At 36.5% G+C, this 19,169-nt stretch overlaps 1 protein-coding gene across 3 annotated transcripts in view; it reads right to left on the bottom strand.

The window, feature by feature from the left end:
• BMP2K (BMP2 inducible kinase) overlaps positions 1-19,169 on the bottom strand; it is a 123,321-nt gene that overhangs the window by 57,257 nt on the left and 46,895 nt on the right. For all 3 annotated transcript variants that reach the window (XM_027544851.1, XM_027544849.1, XM_027544850.1), the window contains 3 exons: positions 10,949-11,067; positions 8,026-8,131; positions 2,485-2,627 (listed from right to left, as the gene is read on the bottom strand). In XM_027544851.1, coding sequence (XP_027400652.1) covers positions 2,485-2,627; positions 8,026-8,131; positions 10,949-11,067 — 368 coding nt within the window. The remainder of the gene's footprint in view (positions 1-2,484; positions 2,628-8,025; positions 8,132-10,948; positions 11,068-19,169) is intronic.

The following is a 19,169-nucleotide window of genomic DNA, read 5'->3' as shown; positions in this document are numbered from 1 at the left end:
CAGGCAAGACTACTGGAGTGGTTGCCATTTCCTTCTCCTGGGGATCTTTCCAACTCAGGAATCAAATCTGCGTTTCCTGCATTAGCAGCTGGATTCCTTACCACTGAGCCGTCTGGGAAGCCCTCAGTAACTGTAAGTCCTCTCTATAACTGCTTCGATAAGAGAGAACAGCTAGTGGGAATGAGCCTATACCCTACCTCCAATTTCCTTCTTTTCTGACACTTCAGTTTTTCTACAGAAAAAACATAAACCATTCCAATTCTACCTCTGATTAACTCCTAACTCCATTTTTATCTAAAACATTACACTGAAAAACACAGATCTAACTTTGTGTCTTAACTTAAGAGATCGCAGTCGTAATAATTTAAAAGTTATGTGCACAGTTTCTAAAACAGGAGAGTGTGGGTTCACAGCCCAACTGTGCTACTTATTACCGCATGTACCCTGGACAATTTGCTTAACCACTCTGTGCTTCAGTCTCCTTACCTATAAACTGGGGGAAATAACATCTGCTACATGACATTGTTGTAAAAACTGTAAAAGCTGAATGTATTAAAACATGTAAAAAGCTTAGAATACAACTGATACAAGGTAAGCATTCAATAAATGACACTATTATTAACTTTTTTACAGTATTTTTATGATATAGCCTTGAATGAGTAACTAAATTTCTCTCCACACTACCAAAATACATTAGTTTCTTTATAATTTTTATTCTATATTTCATTTTAGTTTACTTTTAAACATACTTGTAAAAAATAAAGATTTATACAAGAAATCTACTTAAAAAAAGCTACTTAAGCAGGTATGAATAAATTTCCACATGTAAAAAGAACTAACTCTATTCAATATGGTCTATATAAAAGTATGCAATTCAATGACTTTGTTTTAAAGCCAAGGAAGACCTGGCTGAAAACATCAACTTTACATTAAAAAAGTTAATGAGCTAAAATAGCACAAAAACATCTGACCAAATTATTAGGGAAAATATAAAAGAGCTACATATCCAGAAGAACTGAAATGAAAGATGCTACACTGATTATCCAAATTAAGTGACAGATGAGGAGTCAAACACTGTGATCTTACCTTAAGTTTGTATTCTTTAGCATAAGTTTCCCTAAAAGATGCTTTCATGGTTAACAACCTATATTATGAGTAACATCTTCTATTTTCTTGTATCTTAAGAGCATTTTATTATCACTTTTCAAAGCTGTATGTGCTAAGTGCTCAACTGCTTCAGTCGTGTCTCACTTTTTGCAACCCTATGGACTATAGCCTGCCAGGCTCCTCTGTCCATGGGGATTCTCCAGGCAAGAATACTGGAGTGGGTTGCCATGCCTTCCTCCAGGGGATCTTCCCAACCCAGGGATCAAACCCACCTCTCTTATGTCTCCTGCACTGGCAGGCAGGTTCTTTACCACTAGTGGCACCTGGGAAGCCCAAGAATAAGTCAGAACTGGGATTCATTCATTCAGTAAATATTTACTGAGACTCTGTTATGTGCCAGACACTGTACTAAATGCTTGGATACATCATAACAAAAGAGAGAAATCCCTGCTCACAGAGAGCTTACCTTCCAATGGATGAGGACAGAAAATAAAACAATAGTCTTAACACATAAGCAAATTACATAGTATCTGAGAAACTGACAAATAATAATAAACAGTAGAACAAGTAGAAAATGGAAAGATTATGTTGTAATTATAAATACGGTGGTACTAGCACAGGACTCTGAGAAAGTGAATCTGAGTGAACTTGAAGTGGGGGAAAGGTTTACCTTGGGATATCTGGGCATAGAACATTTCAGGAAGAGGAATTTTTGTAATCCTAGTGTTTGCAAGTATCAAAGAAGACACCTATGTTTCTAAAGAATGTAGTGATAGCTCAAGCAATATAATTCCAGGAATATTCAACCCCCTTTGGGCACTTTTTCCAGTGTAACAGGTGGGTACCATATACGAAAGGTCAGATTCCATGAATATGAAAGACAAAGTAACCTTAAAGTGACAATCACCACCAAATTATAAGAAATTATCTAAAACTGTAGTGAATTATAAATAAATCAGTAAAGAGACCCATTTACAGTGAGCTCCAATATCTCTGGAAAATTCCTTGATGCTTAAAATGAATTATAGGAAACAGGAGGAGTGTTGGAAGGACAGTGTGGAGAGACATCCAACCTGCGTCAGTGACGTTCATATTCTTGTTCATATGAAACCTTTTAAAGAAGCCTGCTCAGTACAACAGAAGCAGAGTAGGCAGTACAAAATCCATCTCTACAACCATGCGAGAAACTGTCAGGGTCATGGAAAGCACAGTTTCAATTCTAGAGTCAGTCTCTACATGGCCTCAGGAAACGCAGCAGAGAATGGAGAGACCGATGTCAGTCCTGGTACAAGAACTGCTTTAGATGAAGACAGTCCAAGGACATTTTAACTCTAAAGTTTAAAAGGCAGTAATCCATAAGGAGTCTGAAGTTCATACCTTGAGATCCCGGTGAATTATCGGAGTCTTACACTGATGCAACCTTGCAACAGCTTCACAGGTATCACAGAATATCTGTAACACTTCTGCTTCTGTAAAGCCAGTCTGCAGCTTCTTATTCATCTGATTCACTACCTGCCCAGCTAACCAAAAAAAGTAATTTTGATGACATTTTTAATAAACGAAGACTACCACAGACAAAGAAATTAAGAAATGACTTTATGGTCTCAGGTAATGGGAAACTGGCTTTTTAATAATTTTCCTGTAAGGATGCTTATTATACACCATATTCTGTTGATTCAATGACATACTTTTTTTTTTCACTTTTTTCATCTTTGAAATGAGAACATCTGATGTTCTCATTTCAAATAACTGATGTTCTGCTAATACCATTGGCCATATTTTAACATTTTAACAATTCCAAAATCAAGATGTACCTTGTAACTGACGGCATCATAAATTTGAAGCAACAGTTATTCAACTATGCTAATTTTGGGGGTAAACATAGTGAACGAAAATAGTCTCTACTATCACAAAATTTGTAACTGAAGGCAGAGATAAATTACTAAATAATCACACACATAAGTATTTATCAAAGTTACATACAACAAGGATAGTATAAGAAAAACCCAAATTTAAATTGGTAAAAGATAGGAAGAAGAGACTGGCAGAGAAGGCCTATCTAAGGAAGTGATTATTTATGTTTAAACTGAAGGTTAATTACAAATTAACCTGGCAGAGATTTAGGAGAACACCCTAGTGACAGCAAGTGACATGTAAAAAGGCCTCTAGTTTGGGAAAGAGTTTGATGATTTTGAATAACTAAAAGAGAACCAATGTGAGTATGGTCTAGAAAGCATCAAGAAGAGAGTAAAATAAGATGATACTGATGAGAGAGAGAAATTTTAGATTTTATCTTGAGAATCAAGAAAACTTCCTGATCTGATTTTGAAACGATCTCCTTGACTGGGGGATGGAGGAATCTCAAGAGAGAAAAAGAGATGTATAAGAGTCATGTTCTAAACCAGGTTAAGAGATAACTTACCAGGGCAGAGTAACTTACCAAAGTCAAACAGCCACACCAACAAGCCCTGAGAGAGTCGTTAAATAAGTATTGAGTGGACTACAATAACTGATATCATAATGGTGACAATTCCTATACTAAGAGAAAGTTTACTATCATATTCTCAGAATACAAATACATGATTCATTCAGAAAACATTCTAACCTAAATAAAGTTTGGAAATTTAAAAAGGCAAGCTTGTGTTTAAGTTTGAAACTTTCTTTTAATAAGTTTGAATAAATGAATGTCTGTTATTTTGTGATGTGTAAGAAGGTGCATGGAACAACACCAGGTTCCAAATCGGGAAAGGAGAACATCAAGGCTGCATATTGTCACCCTGCTTATGTAACTTATACGCAGAGTACATCATGAGAAACGCTGGGCTGGATGAAGCACAAGCTGCAATCAAGACTGCCGGGAGAAATATCAGTAACCTCAGATATGCAGATGACACCACCCTTATGGCAGGAAGTGAAGGAGAACTAAAGAGCCTCTTGATGAAAGTGAAAGAGAAGTAAAAAAGTTGGCTTAAAACTCAACATTCAAAAAACTAAGATTATGGCATCCGATCCCATCACTTCATGGTAAATAGATGGGGAAACAATGGAAACAGTGACAGACTTTATTTTGGGGAGCTCCAAAATCATTCCAGATGGTGATAGAAGCCATGAAATGAAAAGACACTTGCTCCTTGGAAGAAAAGCTATGACAAACCTAGACAGCATATTAAAAAGCAGGAACATTACTTTGCCAACAAAGGTCCCTCTAGTCAAAGCTATGTTTTTTCCAGTAGTCATACATAGATGTGAGAGTTGGACTATAAAGAAAGCTGAGTGCCGAAGAATTGATGCTTTCAAGCTGTATGTTAGACAAGACTCTTGAGAGTCCCTTGGACTGCAAGGAGATCAAATCCCAAAGGAAATCAGTTCTGAACGTTCACTGGAAGGACTGATGCTGAAGCTGAAACTCCAATACTTTGGCCACCTGGTACAAAGAACTGACTCATTGGAAAAGACCCCAATGCTCGGAAGTTGAAGGCAGGAGGAGAAGGGGATGACACAGGATGAGATGGTTGGGCAGCATCACCAAGTTGATGGACATGAGTCTGAGCAAGCTCTGGGAGTTGGTGATGGACAGAAAGCCTGGTGTGCTGAAGTCCATGGGGACACAAAGAGTCGGGCACGACTGAGTGACTGAACTGAAGAAGGGGCATACACACTTGTTCCTTCTATTATTACTATCTAAACAGCATTCTCGTATGTTTTCTGAAATAGCTAGTTTTTCCTTAGAACTTTAAAGCAGAGGGAAAAAACATTAATTTTGCCCATGAATCCTCAATTTTGAGAAAACTCAGGTCTATTTGGTTATAATCTGTTCAAAGTATCTCATATAAGACTGAGGCATCTGACTATGAAGCAATTTTCTCCATACTTTGTCAAATGTCTTGGTTCATTTTACGCAAAAATTAAACAGTAAAAGAAGTGGTTTATTGGTGTTTATTCATATTATTCAAGCTTCTCTGATGGCTCAGATGGGAAAAAAATCTGCCTGCAATGCAGGAGACCTGGGTTTGATCCCTAAGTCAGGAAGATCCCCTGGAGAAGAGAATGGCTACAGACTCCAGTATTCTTGCCTGGAAGAACTCCACGAACAAAGGAGCCTGGTTGGCTACAGTCTATGTGGTCACAAGTCAGACATGACTGAGCAAGTCACACACACACACACACACACACACTCTTAAGAGTCCCTTGGACTGCAAGGAAATCAAACCAGTAAATCCTAAAGGAAATCAATCCTGAATACTCATTCAAAGGATTGATGCTGAAGCTCCAATACTTTGGCCACCTGATATGAAGAGTCAACTCATTGGAAAAGACCCTAATGCTGGGAAAGATTGAGGGCAAGAGGAGAAGAGGGCAGCAGAGAATGAGATGGTTAGACAGCATCACCGATTCAATGGACATGAACGTGAGCAAACTCCAGGAGATGGTGAAGGACAGGGAAACCAGGCATGCGTAGTTCATGGTGTCACAAAGAGTCGGACACAACTTAGCGGATGAACAACAACATTCACGTTATTCAACTATCAGTTCACAGTTAAACAAATCATACCCTTGAATTCATTCTGCCTCTTGCAAACTTTCAATGTTTCAATGAGTAGAATAAATTTTAAACAAAGAGTATTTTTTCCCTTTAGAGATCTTTGGGTTAGAAGCCCTGAATCACAAAATCTAAGTTCCCATAAAAAGCTAAAAGCTCTATCTGAGCTACACTTCAAATGTAGAAACAAATGAAATTTAATTATTCAAAACCGAAGTCTTCTAAACAGACAACGTATTAAAAAGTAGAGACGTTACTTTGCCCACAAATGTCAAACAGTCAAGGCTGTGGTTTCTCCAGTAGTCATGTACAGATGTGAGAGCTGGACAATAAAAAAGGCTGAGCCCGAAGAATTGATGCCTTTGAACCGTGGTGCTGGAGAAGACTCTCGAGAGTCCCTTGGACAGCAAGGGAATCAAACCAGTCAATCCTAAAGGAAATCAACCCTGAATATTCATAAGAAGGACTGATGCTGAAGCTGAAACTCCAGTACTTTGGCCACCTGATGCAAAGAGCTGACTCGTTCACTGGAAAAGATCCTGACGCTGGGAAAGAGTGAAGGCGGGAGGAGAAGGGGACGACAGAGGATGAGATGGTTGGATGATAGCACCAACTCAAGAGACATGAGTTTGAGCAAACTCTTGTGAGACAGTGAAGGACAGGGAAGCCTGGTGTGCTTCAGTCCATGGGATCGCAAAATGTCAGAAACAACTGAGCAACAATAAGACATAAAGTAAAATTATTCTAATGAAAAATTTAAAAATCATATCCTAAAAGCAAATATTGCCGAAGACTGAACATCTTTTAAAGTAAGATGTGGGTAACTTCCAGATCTTCACATATTTTTCAAACAGATATCATCCCCTAAACAAAACTTTTATCCTCTGCCCAATTTCATGATTAAAATTTAAACAGTCACCATTTTTCTGGCCTCAACAATCTTCATATCTCTGAGATTGCACTCATTACCATTTAATTTAAAATGCCAAACAGTGCAACCTACCATCTTATTTAAATGCTGATACGACTTTATTTTTTACAAGATAATTAGATTTCATCTGCCACAGACTGTACCATTGCCCCCTCCCCAAATACTCACTTCCTTAAAAACTGAAGCTCATTTGGTTCCCCTTTTCAAATGTCCTCTGAATGACAATTTTAATTAAACTCATTCAGGGTTATGATTATGTTCAATTATTTTTAAAAAGTTATCAATAGTCAAGGGCTATTAGTCAACTCTAATCGAGCTAAGAATTAGTATCTTAAATGCTAGAATTCAGGAAAGTAAGGAAAATCAGTATTGTCTCCTTCAAGGGATCATAATGCTTTACAGTAGAAAAGATAAAAATAAGGAAGAACGATCACAAAAATATCTAATTGTTTATGTAAGTTACAAACATATCACAATAGATATTATAATACTGATTCACTTCATTTTCCTCTGTCCTTCCCTTCTTACAAGACTGGAGTAAAATAAGACTAAATCTTTTCAATTACTATCACCATCCTCCTCCTCTTCCAAACTTCAGGAACTGACCAGAATTCCTGGTATGATAGTTAACAATCATAACTGCTGCTGCTAAGTCGCTTCAGTCGCGTCTGACTCTGTGCGACCCCATAGACGGCCGCCCACCAGGCTCCTCAGTCCATGGGATTTTCCAGGCAAGAACACTGGAGTGGGTTGCCATTCATTGCCTTCTCTGCATAACTGTCTTAAGAGAATCTAAATATAAAACAGGTCTCCCTAGAACCCAATCTGCCAGTTACAGTCTGGGGGGGCCAGGTGTGAGTGGGGGGAAGAAGGCAAGTTTGCAGGAAAGTGACTAATTGACCCCTTCACACATGTTAAAGTTTAAAAAAAAAAGTCAAGACTTTAATTCTTAAGCATATGCTAGAAGTAAATATTTCTTTGAAAATACCACATTAAATCCAAATAAAAAGTAGTTTTCTATCTTCTGATGTTTACAAAAGACCACATAAATTTATAAAAATTATAGATCAAAATGTATCCTTTAAATTTATTATACTCAATACGCTCAAGGATAACACAGTATAATACTAATACGGACACAGCATGTTCTTCCTGGTTAGGCTGTAAATGAAATGTACAGGGATCAGGAAATGTGATTGCTTAGATTTCCTATTTTAAACCCAAAGGCATTTTTCTATTTGTCCATTTACATGTGCTCATATCACCAAAGCAATAATATTATAAATTATTTTTCAACAGCATTTCTTAATTAGGCAAATAATTAAAGCTGAGGTGCAATGAGTGTCCAGAATTAGATAACAGCTGCCCAGGGAGAGACCAAGACACCTAATAACCCATTTTATGAACAAATTCTTTTGGCATAAAACAAATGCAGAGAAATACTTACCTCGACAATACTCCATTAAGATAAGCACTTCCCATACATTATCACTAATTGAATTTACAGCACAGTCCAAATAACCCACGATATTTTTGTGACCAGATAGCTCTTTCTGCAAAAAATAAACAAAATTTTAAAAACTGGAAAACATGTATTTTAAACATCTATTGTTAATGATTTGAAGTTTAAACTAATATATTTAAAGAATTTCCAAAATTAAGATTTAAGTATGGAATGTGACATGTTTAAAAAATTTTCTGCAGTTTCAATGGAAAGTTTAGTTACACATGACTGTCATTTTCTAATAGAAAGTTAATGAATACTCATTTTTAAACTCAATAGAGATGAAAGACATCACTTTTGTTCATTCAAAACAATACTCTTCAAAAGTGAATACACAAGATAGCACTTTGGGACTCAAGAATAAAATACCAGATTTTATATGGTATTTTAAATTCATATTTTATTTAAAAATATGAATTGTTAGTTCATAAACTAACAACTATACTCTTATTTGTCTGTTTTCTCTGCAAGAGACTGCAATTTATATCCACCTAGTTAAAAGAATTTATGAATGTACGTACTTTCAACTAAATAACCTAAAAAATAAACAAGTAGCTAAATAGGATTCCTATAAAGAAACTACAGATTAAATATAGTACTAGCATAATGAGTACAAGGAAATAAGAAGAAAATGGGAAATCTGACACTTTGCTCCTAGTATAAAACAATCATCAATATACAATAAGGTTAAAAACAAAAATTATCTAAATTCATTTTGTCTTTAAATTTTAAAACTCTTAAAGAATTCTGTTTAAAATAAATTGCATCCACTATCATTAAAGAAAAATCTAGTTTTAACTATGCAATATAATTTGAGATGTTAGCTAATGGCAGTTGAACATGTGAATAATTCACAAATAAACATAAATAATGGAGGATTAGTCATCAAAAAACAGTTGGAAGACAACTGCTCATCTTACCAAACTATCTTCTTTCAAAGCATAAGATCTGAGTGTTAACTGAGATTGATGATGACTACGTCTTATATATCTCAAACTTAAACAAATTCTATTGAAGGAACTATTACAATATAATAGTAACGTATCTGGGCTCAAGCTAGAAAACATTCTAAGGTTTCCTGTTATCTCAGAGTAAATCTTTTCCCTCTGTGACAGCCTTACCTGAAAAAAAGCAAGTCTCAAAGTCTAATCAACTCTAGTCTAGCTGAGGGATAGGGACGATAAAAGCAGAATTCAGGTAAGTCATATTGTATAAATGTGCCTGTCTTAAAACACAAAGGATCAAACCACATGTGTGTTGATAGAGATGTTGATCCAGAATAAGAAAATCTCCCTCTTAGCAGTTGGGGAGGACTGACAATAACAAGCGTCTACAAGGAAGTGAAAAAACTAGAACCCTCCTACACTGCTAGTGTGAATATAAAATGGATCAACTGCTGTAGAAAACAGTTTAATGGTTCCTTAAAAAGTTACACATGGAATTATCGTATGACCCAGCAATTCCACTCTTAGATATATAGCAAATGAACTGAAAATAAATACTCAAATACATATATATACATATATATAGCAACAATCACAATAGCCCAAAAGTACAGAGTCCAAATGACCATCACAATGGTTTTTTAAAAGTCCATCAATAGATGAATAAACAAATGTTGATATATATGCATAGCATATATTATGGAATATTATTCAGCCATAAAAAGGAATCAAGTGCTAATAAGTGCTACAATGTGGATGAATCTTAAAAATATACTAAGTGAAAAGAAGCCAGACACAAAAGGTCACATACTGCATGATTCCATGGATATAAAATATCCAAAAGACACAAATCCATAGAGACATAGCATAGACTGGGTGGTTGCCAGGCCTTTAACAAGAGTGGGATGGGGAGTAACTGCTTCATGGGCAGGCGTTTCCTCCTGGAGGGATGAAATGCTTTGGAACAACAGGAGCAGTCTGTACACACACTGTGAATGCGTTCAATACCACTTAATTGTTCACTTTAAAGTGTGAATTTTAAAATGTATATTGTGTGAATTTTGACACAATATAACAAAAACATTAAATATATATATATATATATATTAGCACTTGATAAAGAATGGATGAGGAGGAGGAAGCAGAGGAGAACAGAGAGAAGGAGTGGGGAACAAGAATAAGAAACTACCCAGAGCGATGACAACAAGCAACTCTAGACAAAAAGGAAACTTTTATTCTGTAGTTTCCTTGAACTGGTTAGTCTAGTTAACTGAATTACTGAAATTTTCTTTAATGGCCTAGTAAAGTATTTTTCACTTTTCCTAATATTTAAGAAGAAATTTTTTCCTTACTGAAGCATACCTTACCACATAACTAAAGTACACACCTACACAAAAATATCAATTCTACAGCATGACTTTTAAAATGAAAAGCAAAACTAACTTTTGCCTGTGAATACAAGCACATACTTTTATTAAATACCCATGGGGATGGTAAGCACCAAATTCAGGATAAGGGCTTCTTTCTGGATGAGCATAACAGTATAAAGATGACATTGGAGAGGAATACACAGAAGGCTTCAACTGTATCTGTAAGCTTTTAATTCTTAAGTTGAGTAGGGGGTGAAGGGGTATTCACCAGTCCTCTCAATTTTTCGATCCTCAGAATATTCCATAATTAAAATGTATTTTAAATAGAAAAAAAAAGAAAGCAGAGAAGCCTCCCTGTTGAACTTCTAAAAGCAAGGAAGAAGAGGCAGGAGTTGGCTGTATTTAGCCCTGAGTGTGGCTTTAAAGAGTACACTTCAAAAGTTTTCAAGATGTGCGTGAGCCAATAAGCAGCTTGCCTAAAAGCTGGTTAATGTTATGCTGCAAAACTGAAAGAAAATACAAGTTTTTCCAAATGGAATTAGTCTCACTTACCATAATTGTAATTTCCCTTTTACAAATGTTGAGGTCTGTCGTGTTATTGACATACATTCGCTTCAATGCATAACGGTGTCCACCATGAGTCCGCACCACGAAAACAGTGGAGAAGCCACCTACGAGAACAAGTACCAATTAAATATAAAGAATTTGAAACTACCACTAAAATTATGTAACATCACTGGGGAGCTTAATCTCAGAGGGAAACAAAGTGACTGTACACAACACAAAAGTAAGGACAGTAAGCAACTAATATATTAAATTATAGCCAAAACACTGGCTTCCTATACCAATCACAAACTAGCACATATAGGATAATATGCTTCTCAGGTTACATGCTTCTCTTTTAAAGGCTAAAATATTAAAATAGCATCTGAATGGGAATATTCCTTATATGGGATATGGAAAATATTACAACATAACTATATCACTGTATCTGGCATATACTACTGATAGTCTACCCATCAGCCTCCCCCTCTCCATGATGACAAAACACTGACACGATCCGATACAAAACACCAACAGGCTCACATGAGTGGGTCCCTCATCCACTCCTAGGGGGTGAACTGACATTGTATTAAGGCGATAACGAGAACCTCATTTCCTCTTGTCAGCAACTGTTTTAGGATTGACTGTGCTAATGGGACATATGGGAAAGTCTGCTGAGGGTTGCAGGAAAGATTTTCCATCCAGGGGGTGGGGGGTGGAAGGGGGGGTTGGGGAGAGAGTTTTATGAAGAATGCCTTTCTCTTCCTTCGAGCTTTTGGATTTTGTTGTGTAAGACGGTAATGTTTAGACCTAAGGCAACCATACGTGGCTATGATGGAAAAAAGAATCAGAGAAAAAAATGACCCAGAATACTAACATAGTTAGGCTACTGAATTAGACAAGCCTTTGGGATCTCTCATGCTAGATAACAAATGCCTTCATTATTTATGCCACAGTCTGTTCACTGTACCTGAGAAAGCATCAGTATCTGAAATATACAGGTATTCTAAAGAACAATTACCTCTGTTACATTTAAACAAAGATTTCCACCTTAAGTTTTTAAAACTCACTTTGGCATAGGATATTTTATGTCACTTTCATCAATTTGATTGTCCTTCTAAAACAACGCTTCCCTTGTGGCTCAGCTGGTAAAGGACCCACCTGCAATTCAGGAGACCTGGGTTCGATCCCTGGGTTGAGAAGATACCTGGAGAAGGTAATGGCTACCCACTCCAGTACTCTGACCTGGAGAATTGCCATGGACAGAGGACAAGTAATTAATGTGTTTAGAACATAACTGTTAAGTCACTTTTGAATTAACTAAGTGCTCTGCGCAGGGGTGGTGGGGCAGGGGGGGTGGTATTTTTTAGTCCCTTGTTAAATCTAACATCTAACATTATTTAACTTACATGCAGAGTACATCATGAGAAACGCTGGGCTGGAGGAAGTACAAGCTGGAATCAAGATTGCCAGGAGAAATATCAATAACCTCAGATATGCAGATAACACAATTCTTATGGCAGAAAGTGAAGAAGAACTAAAGAGCCTCTTGATGAAAGTGAAAGAGGAGAGTGAAAAAGTTGGCTTAGAGCTCAGCATTCAGAAAACTAAGATCATGGCACCTGGTCCCATCACTTCATGGGAAATAGATGGGAAAACAGTAGAAACAGTGGTTGACTTTATTTTGGGGGGCTCCAAAATCACTGCAGATGGTGACTGCAGCCATGAAATTAAAAGACGCTTACTCCTTGGAAGGAAAGTTATGACCAACCTAGACAGCATATGAAAAAGCAGAGACATCACTTTGTCAACAAAGGTCTGTCTAGTCAAGGCTATGGTTTTTCCAGTTGTCATGTATGGATGTGAGAGTTGGGACTATAAAGAGGGCTGAGCGCAGAAGAATTCATGCTTTTGAACTGTGGTGTTGGAGAAGACTCTTGAGAGTCCCTTGGACTGCAAGGAGATCCAACCAGTCCATCCTAAGGGAAATTGGTCCTGGGTGTTTATTGGAAGGACTGATGTTGAAGGTGAAACTCCAATATTTTGGCCACCTGATGCAAAGAGCTGACTCATTTGAAAAGACCCTGATGTTGGGAAAGATTGAAGGCAGGAGGAGAAGGGGACGACAGAGGATGAGATGGTTAGGTGGTATCACCAACTCAATGCACCTGAGTTTGGGTAAACTCCAGGAGTTGGTGATGGACAGGGAGGCCTGGCGTGCTGCAGTTCATGGGGTGACAAAGAGTCAGACACAACTGAGTGACTGAACTGAACTGAAATCTAACATGCACTAATTTATTTGACGTAACCTGATTACAAGTGTAAAAATTTTCCAATCACTACCAAGAAGTCAATTCATCAGACATAATTTGTTAATTACGTCTGTCAGCTCCTAATCAGTATTTTCTTTCCAAAGAACTGAAAATCCAACTTCAAAAGTGACATAAAATTAGATACCATTATCAGTTTCCTGTAACTGAGATCCTCATTTTTTTGCCCAACACACTGATGGACCCTACTCATTCCCCAAGTGACAGAGATTGTCAATGGAATTGTGAGAAAGGCATCAAAGCTGAGAAATATGATATTATGAAACTGATTCTGCAAGGATCATCACTGTATGCTAAAATCCATGAAAGGTTTATGAAAAATAGGATATTCACATGGTGTCGAAGCATCAAAAGGAAAAGCATTTCTTTTCACAGAAGAAATTTGGGGGTCACTAATACTGGCATTAATATTGACATTACATGCTTCCTGATGTGATAGAAAATGAATTAAACAGCATCACCTGTGAAATATCTTTAACCTAATAAACCTTAAAGGCCTAAATTCCACTTTACAGATAACAGGGGCTAAAAGAATATGGAAAACAACACCAAGTGACACCAGGACAAAGTCTGGGATCCTGACTCTGGTTAGTTGTCTTGTACAGTATTCCATATGTGGAGTACAAAAATGGAGCAGAATCACATTACAATCAAGTGTAATACATAGTTCTTGATTAATTACTAGTTTTAGAAGAAACTATAAAACATGATTTTTGTTGGTCAACTATGTGAAAGTTGTTGTTGCTGTTATTGTTTAGTCACTAAGTTGTGTCTAATTCATTTGCTACCCTATGGCCTGTAGCCTGTCAGACTCCTCTGTCTATGGGATCTTCTAGGCAAGAATATTGGGAGTGGGTTGCCATTCCCTTCTCCAGGGAATCTTCCTGACCCAAGGACTGAATGCATGTGTCCTGCACTGGCAGGTAGGTTCTTTACCACTGAGCGACCAGGGAAGCCCATTTGAAAGTAAGGTCATTTTCTTCATTAGTGGGTAATGGGCACACCCAAGTCTTTCTGTGAAGGCGGCCTCTTTATTTGTTCTGGAGCTTCACCCTAAGGGGCAATCTTCAGGTGTGACCCACATTTGGTGGCCTACAAAGGAACACAGGCTTTGGATGCCATCTTAGCATTCTCCCTCTGCCCTGCTCCAGCTCACTGGTATCACCCAGAGAAGAGCTTATACCCTCATCTGGAGTCCCAGTTTCTGACACTGCTACTCAGGGGAGACTTCCAGATCACCTGGTTCTGGTGGCCAGCAGAGCTGATACTTTTAGTCTCATAAGCTTGTACATATCTGCATACTTTTAAAAGCTGGTGTCTGAGGATTTGACTTCCAGGAAGCCTGCAGCCAGGTGCTGAGATTCTGCCCTTTGGGACAATGACAAGTCATAGCACACCCACAACTACTGGTAGGTATTAAAAATGTAACAGGCTACCTGGACAAGGACAGACGTTTAAAAGATAAGCAAAAGCTGAGGCAGGATTGAATCACAAAGTTCATCTCTTACACAGGGCCACTCTTTCCAAACTGACCGGCTATTCATCTATGGTATAGAGAGACAAGCAAAATGAAGAAACAGAGGAATATGTTCCAAATAAAAGAACAAGATAAAACCTCAGGAAAACAAAAACCCTTAATGAAAGAGAGATAAGTAACTTATTTGATAAAGAGCAATAATCATAAAGATGCTTACCGAACTGAACAGATGAACTGTGAGAACTTCATCAGAGATTTTAAAATTTAAGAAAATACCAAACAGAAGTCACAGACCTGAAGAATACAATAACTGAACTGAAAAATACACTAGAGGGGTTCAACAGCAGACTGGATGAAGTATAACAGAGAGTTCAGTCAACTCTAAGACAAGGCAGCGGAACTCAGCCAATCACAGCAGCAAAAAGAAAAAAGAATGGAAAACAGTGGAGACAGTTTAAGAGGTATATGGGACAACATCAAACGAACTAAAATTCACAAAACAGAGCTCCCAGAAGGAAAAGAGATAGAAAGGAGCAGAAATCTTATTTGAAGAGATAATAGCTGAATTCTCCTTAATCTAAGGGAAAAAACAGACATGCAAATCCAGGAAACCCAGAGTTCCAAATAAAAGGAACCCAAAGATACCCACATCAAGACACATTATAATTAAAATGTCAAAAGTTTAAGACAAGGAGAGAACATTAAAAGCACCAAGAGGAAAACAACCTGTTGTTGTACAAGAGAACCTCCAATAAGACTATAAGCAGATTTTTCAGGAGAAACTTTGCAAGCCAAAGGGAGTGGCATGATATATTCAAAGTGCTGAAAGAAAAAAACTTCTAACCAATAAAACTCTACCTGGCAAAGTTATCACTTGTAAGTGAGAGAGATAAAGCAAAAGCTAAACATGCTTATTACCACTAAATGGATCTTAGAAGAAATTTGCTAAAGGGACTTCTTTCAGCTGAAAAGAAAGGGTACTAATTAGTAACAAGAACACATAAATGAACAAGTCTCACTGGAAACATACATTCATAGTAAAGGTAAAGGTTTAATTATTTATAAACTAGTATGATGCTTGAAAGAAAAAAGTAAGAAAAATAACTATGATTACAATAATTAGTTAAATGATACACAAGAGAAAAAGATGTAAAATGTAAGTCAATAATATAACATGTGGAGGGGAGGGAGCAATAATGTTGAGCTTCACAATGGGATTAAACTTCAGCGTTTTCAATTTAAAATAGACTACTGCAGATATAAGTTGTCATATGTTAAGACTTGGTAACCACAAAGCAAAGAGCCTATATAGGCATATCTTGGAGATATTGCACATTCAGTTCCAGAACACTGTAACAAAGCATACTTCAATAAAACTAGTCATACAAATTTGTTGGATTCCCATTATATAAAAAGCTATGTTTACTAAACTATAGTTTATTAATAGTAGAGCAGCATCATGTCTTTTAAAAATGTGCACACTAATTAAAAAAATACTTCATTGTAAAAATATACTAACTACCATCTCAGCCTTCAGGGAGTCTTACTAATAACAGCAAATAACACTGATCACAAATCATCAAGGAAAATATAATGATGAAAAAGTTTAAAATATTGAAAGAATTACCAAAATGTGACACAGAGATACAAAGTGAGCAAAAGATGTTAGAAAAAATGGTCCTGGTGGGCTTGCTCAATGCAAAGGTGCTACCAATCTTCCATTTGTAAAAAAAAAAAAAAAAAAAAAGGGCAGTATCTGGGAAATGCAATAAAACAAGGTATCCCTGTAGTAAATACAGACAGAAAATACAAAGAGAAATATAAGCACACCATTAAAGAAAATCATCAAACCATAAAACCATCATAGAAGAAAACAAGAGAAGACAGGCACAAAGAACAAAAAACATGAAAAAAAAAATTAGTGAGATGGCAGTAAGCACCTACTTAACTGAAATGTAAATGAACTAAACTCCCTAACCAAAGACACAGAGTGGCTGAATAAATTTTTTAAAAGACCAACCTATATGCTCTCTACTAAAGGCTCACATTAGATGTAAGGACACCCAGAATCAAAGTGAAGGGATTAAAAAAATATTCCATGCAAATAAAAACCAAAAGAAAGCTGGAGTAGCTACACTTACATTAGACAAAACAAACTTGAAAACAAAGACTGTAATAAGAGACAGTGAAGGATGCTACATGATAAAGCGGTCAATCCAATAAGAAGATATAACATTTGTAAATATTTCTGCACCCAAAATAGGACAGCCTAAATATATAAAGCAAATATTAACAGACTTAAAAGGAGAAATAGACAGTAACAAAATAATATTAGATGACTCATAGCTCAGTTGATAAAGAATCTGCCTGTAAGGCAGGAGACCCCGGTTCAATTCCCGGGTTGGGAAGATTCCCTGGAAAAGGGAAAGGCTACCCACTCCACAGTTTTCTGGCCTGGAGAATTCCATGGACTGTATAGTCCATGGGGTCACAAAGAATCAGACACAACTGAGGGACTTTCACTTCACTTCAAAAGTCAAAGAAAAGTTGAAAGCTCTTCCACTACGATCTGGAATAAGACAAGGATGTCCACTCTCACCACTCCTATTCAACATAAAACTGTCACTATTCACAGATGATATGATATTATATATATAAAAAAAAACCCTAATAAAGACTTCATTTAAAAAATTGTTAGAATAAATGAACTCAGTAAAGTTGCAGGATACAAAATCAATATATAAAAATATGCTCTATTTCTATGCACTAATAATGAATTACCAGAAGAGAAATTAAGGGAACAACCTCATTCACAACTGCATAAAAAATAAAATACCTAGAAAAAATTTTAGCCAAGAAAGTGTAATATCTGTATCTTGAAAACTACAAGACATTAATGAAAGTAACTGAAGAAAGCACAAACGGAAGATACTTCATACTCATGAACTGGAAGAATTAGTACGGTTTGAAGGTCCGTACTGTTCAAAGCAATCTACAGATTCAATGCAATCTCTATCAATTCCAGTGGCATTTTTCACAAAAATAGGACCAAAAATTCTAAAATTTGTATGGAACTTAAAAGTTTCCCATGGAGCCAAAGCAATCTCAAGAAAGAAGAGCAAAGCTGGACACATCAGACTCCTTAATTCCAAACTATATTTCAAAAGCATCGTAATGAAAACAGTATGTTATTGGCATAAAGACAAATTAAGCAGTGGAACAGAATAGAGAGCCCAGATTAATTAAATAAACCCAGACATGCATGGTCAATTAATTTATGACAAAAGAAATAAGAATATACAATGGGAAAAAGTCTCTTCAATAAATGGTGTTGGGAAAATTGAACAGTCACATGCAAAAGAATGAAACTGGACCACTATCTTACACCATATACAATAATTAACTCAAAATGGATTAAAGACTTGAACGTAAGACCTGAAACCGTAAAACTTTTAGAAGAAAACAGAGGCAGTAACCTCCTTGACATAGGTTTTGACAACAGTTTTTTGAACCTGACATCAAAAACAAAGGCAACAAAAGCAAAACTAAACAAGTGGGGCTGTATCAAACTAAAAAGTTCTCACAGCAAAGGAAACTATCAACAAAATGAAAAGGCAACATACTGAATAGGAGAAAATATCTGCACATCATGTGATAGAAGCTAATGTCCAAAATACATAAAGAATTTGTACAATTCAAGTTTTTAAAAAATCTGATTTTAAAATGGGCAGAAGATTTGAATAATCTTCATTTTTCTAATGAAGACACAGACGGTCAACAGGTACATGAAAATATGCTTCATGTTATTAATCACAAGGGAAATGCAAATCAAAACCATGAGATATCACCTCATACTTGTTAGGACATTATCAAAATGACTAGAAATAGCAAGTGCTGCAAAGAATGCAGACAAAAGGGAACCCTTGTGCACTGTTGGAATGAATAAAAATTGGGGGCAGTCACTATGGAAAATGGTATGGAGGTCCCTCAAATGATTAAAAATAGAACTACAGTATAATCCAGCAATTCCACTTCTGGGTATTTATTGGCAGTAAATAAAAACAGTAATTTGAAAAGATATAGATGGACACAACTTAGCAACTAAACCACCATACTACATGTATTCCCATAGCCACTGCAGCATTATTCACAATAGCCAAGATATGGAAACAGCGTGGCCATTGATGGATGAATAGATTTAAAATCTGAGCCACACACACAAACACAGAGAAATAGTACTCATCCATGAAAAAGAAGGAAATCATGCCATCTGTAACAACATGGAGGAACCTCAAGGGCATTATGCTGAGTGAAATAAGTCAGATGGAGAAAGGCAAATACTATATGATCTTTCTCACATGTAGAATCTAAAAATATTTTTTAAATAAATATAAAAAAAACTAAGCTCACAGACAGAATAAAT

Source organism: Bos indicus x Bos taurus, chromosome 6 (assembly GCF_003369695.1).
Source record: "Bos indicus x Bos taurus breed Angus x Brahman F1 hybrid chromosome 6, Bos_hybrid_MaternalHap_v2.0, whole genome shotgun sequence".
NCBI classification, from domain to species: Eukaryota; Metazoa; Chordata; class Mammalia; order Artiodactyla; family Bovidae; genus Bos; species Bos indicus x Bos taurus.
The sequence above is the reverse complement of the archived record's forward strand: the minus strand, read 5'-3'. Positions and strand labels throughout refer to the sequence as shown.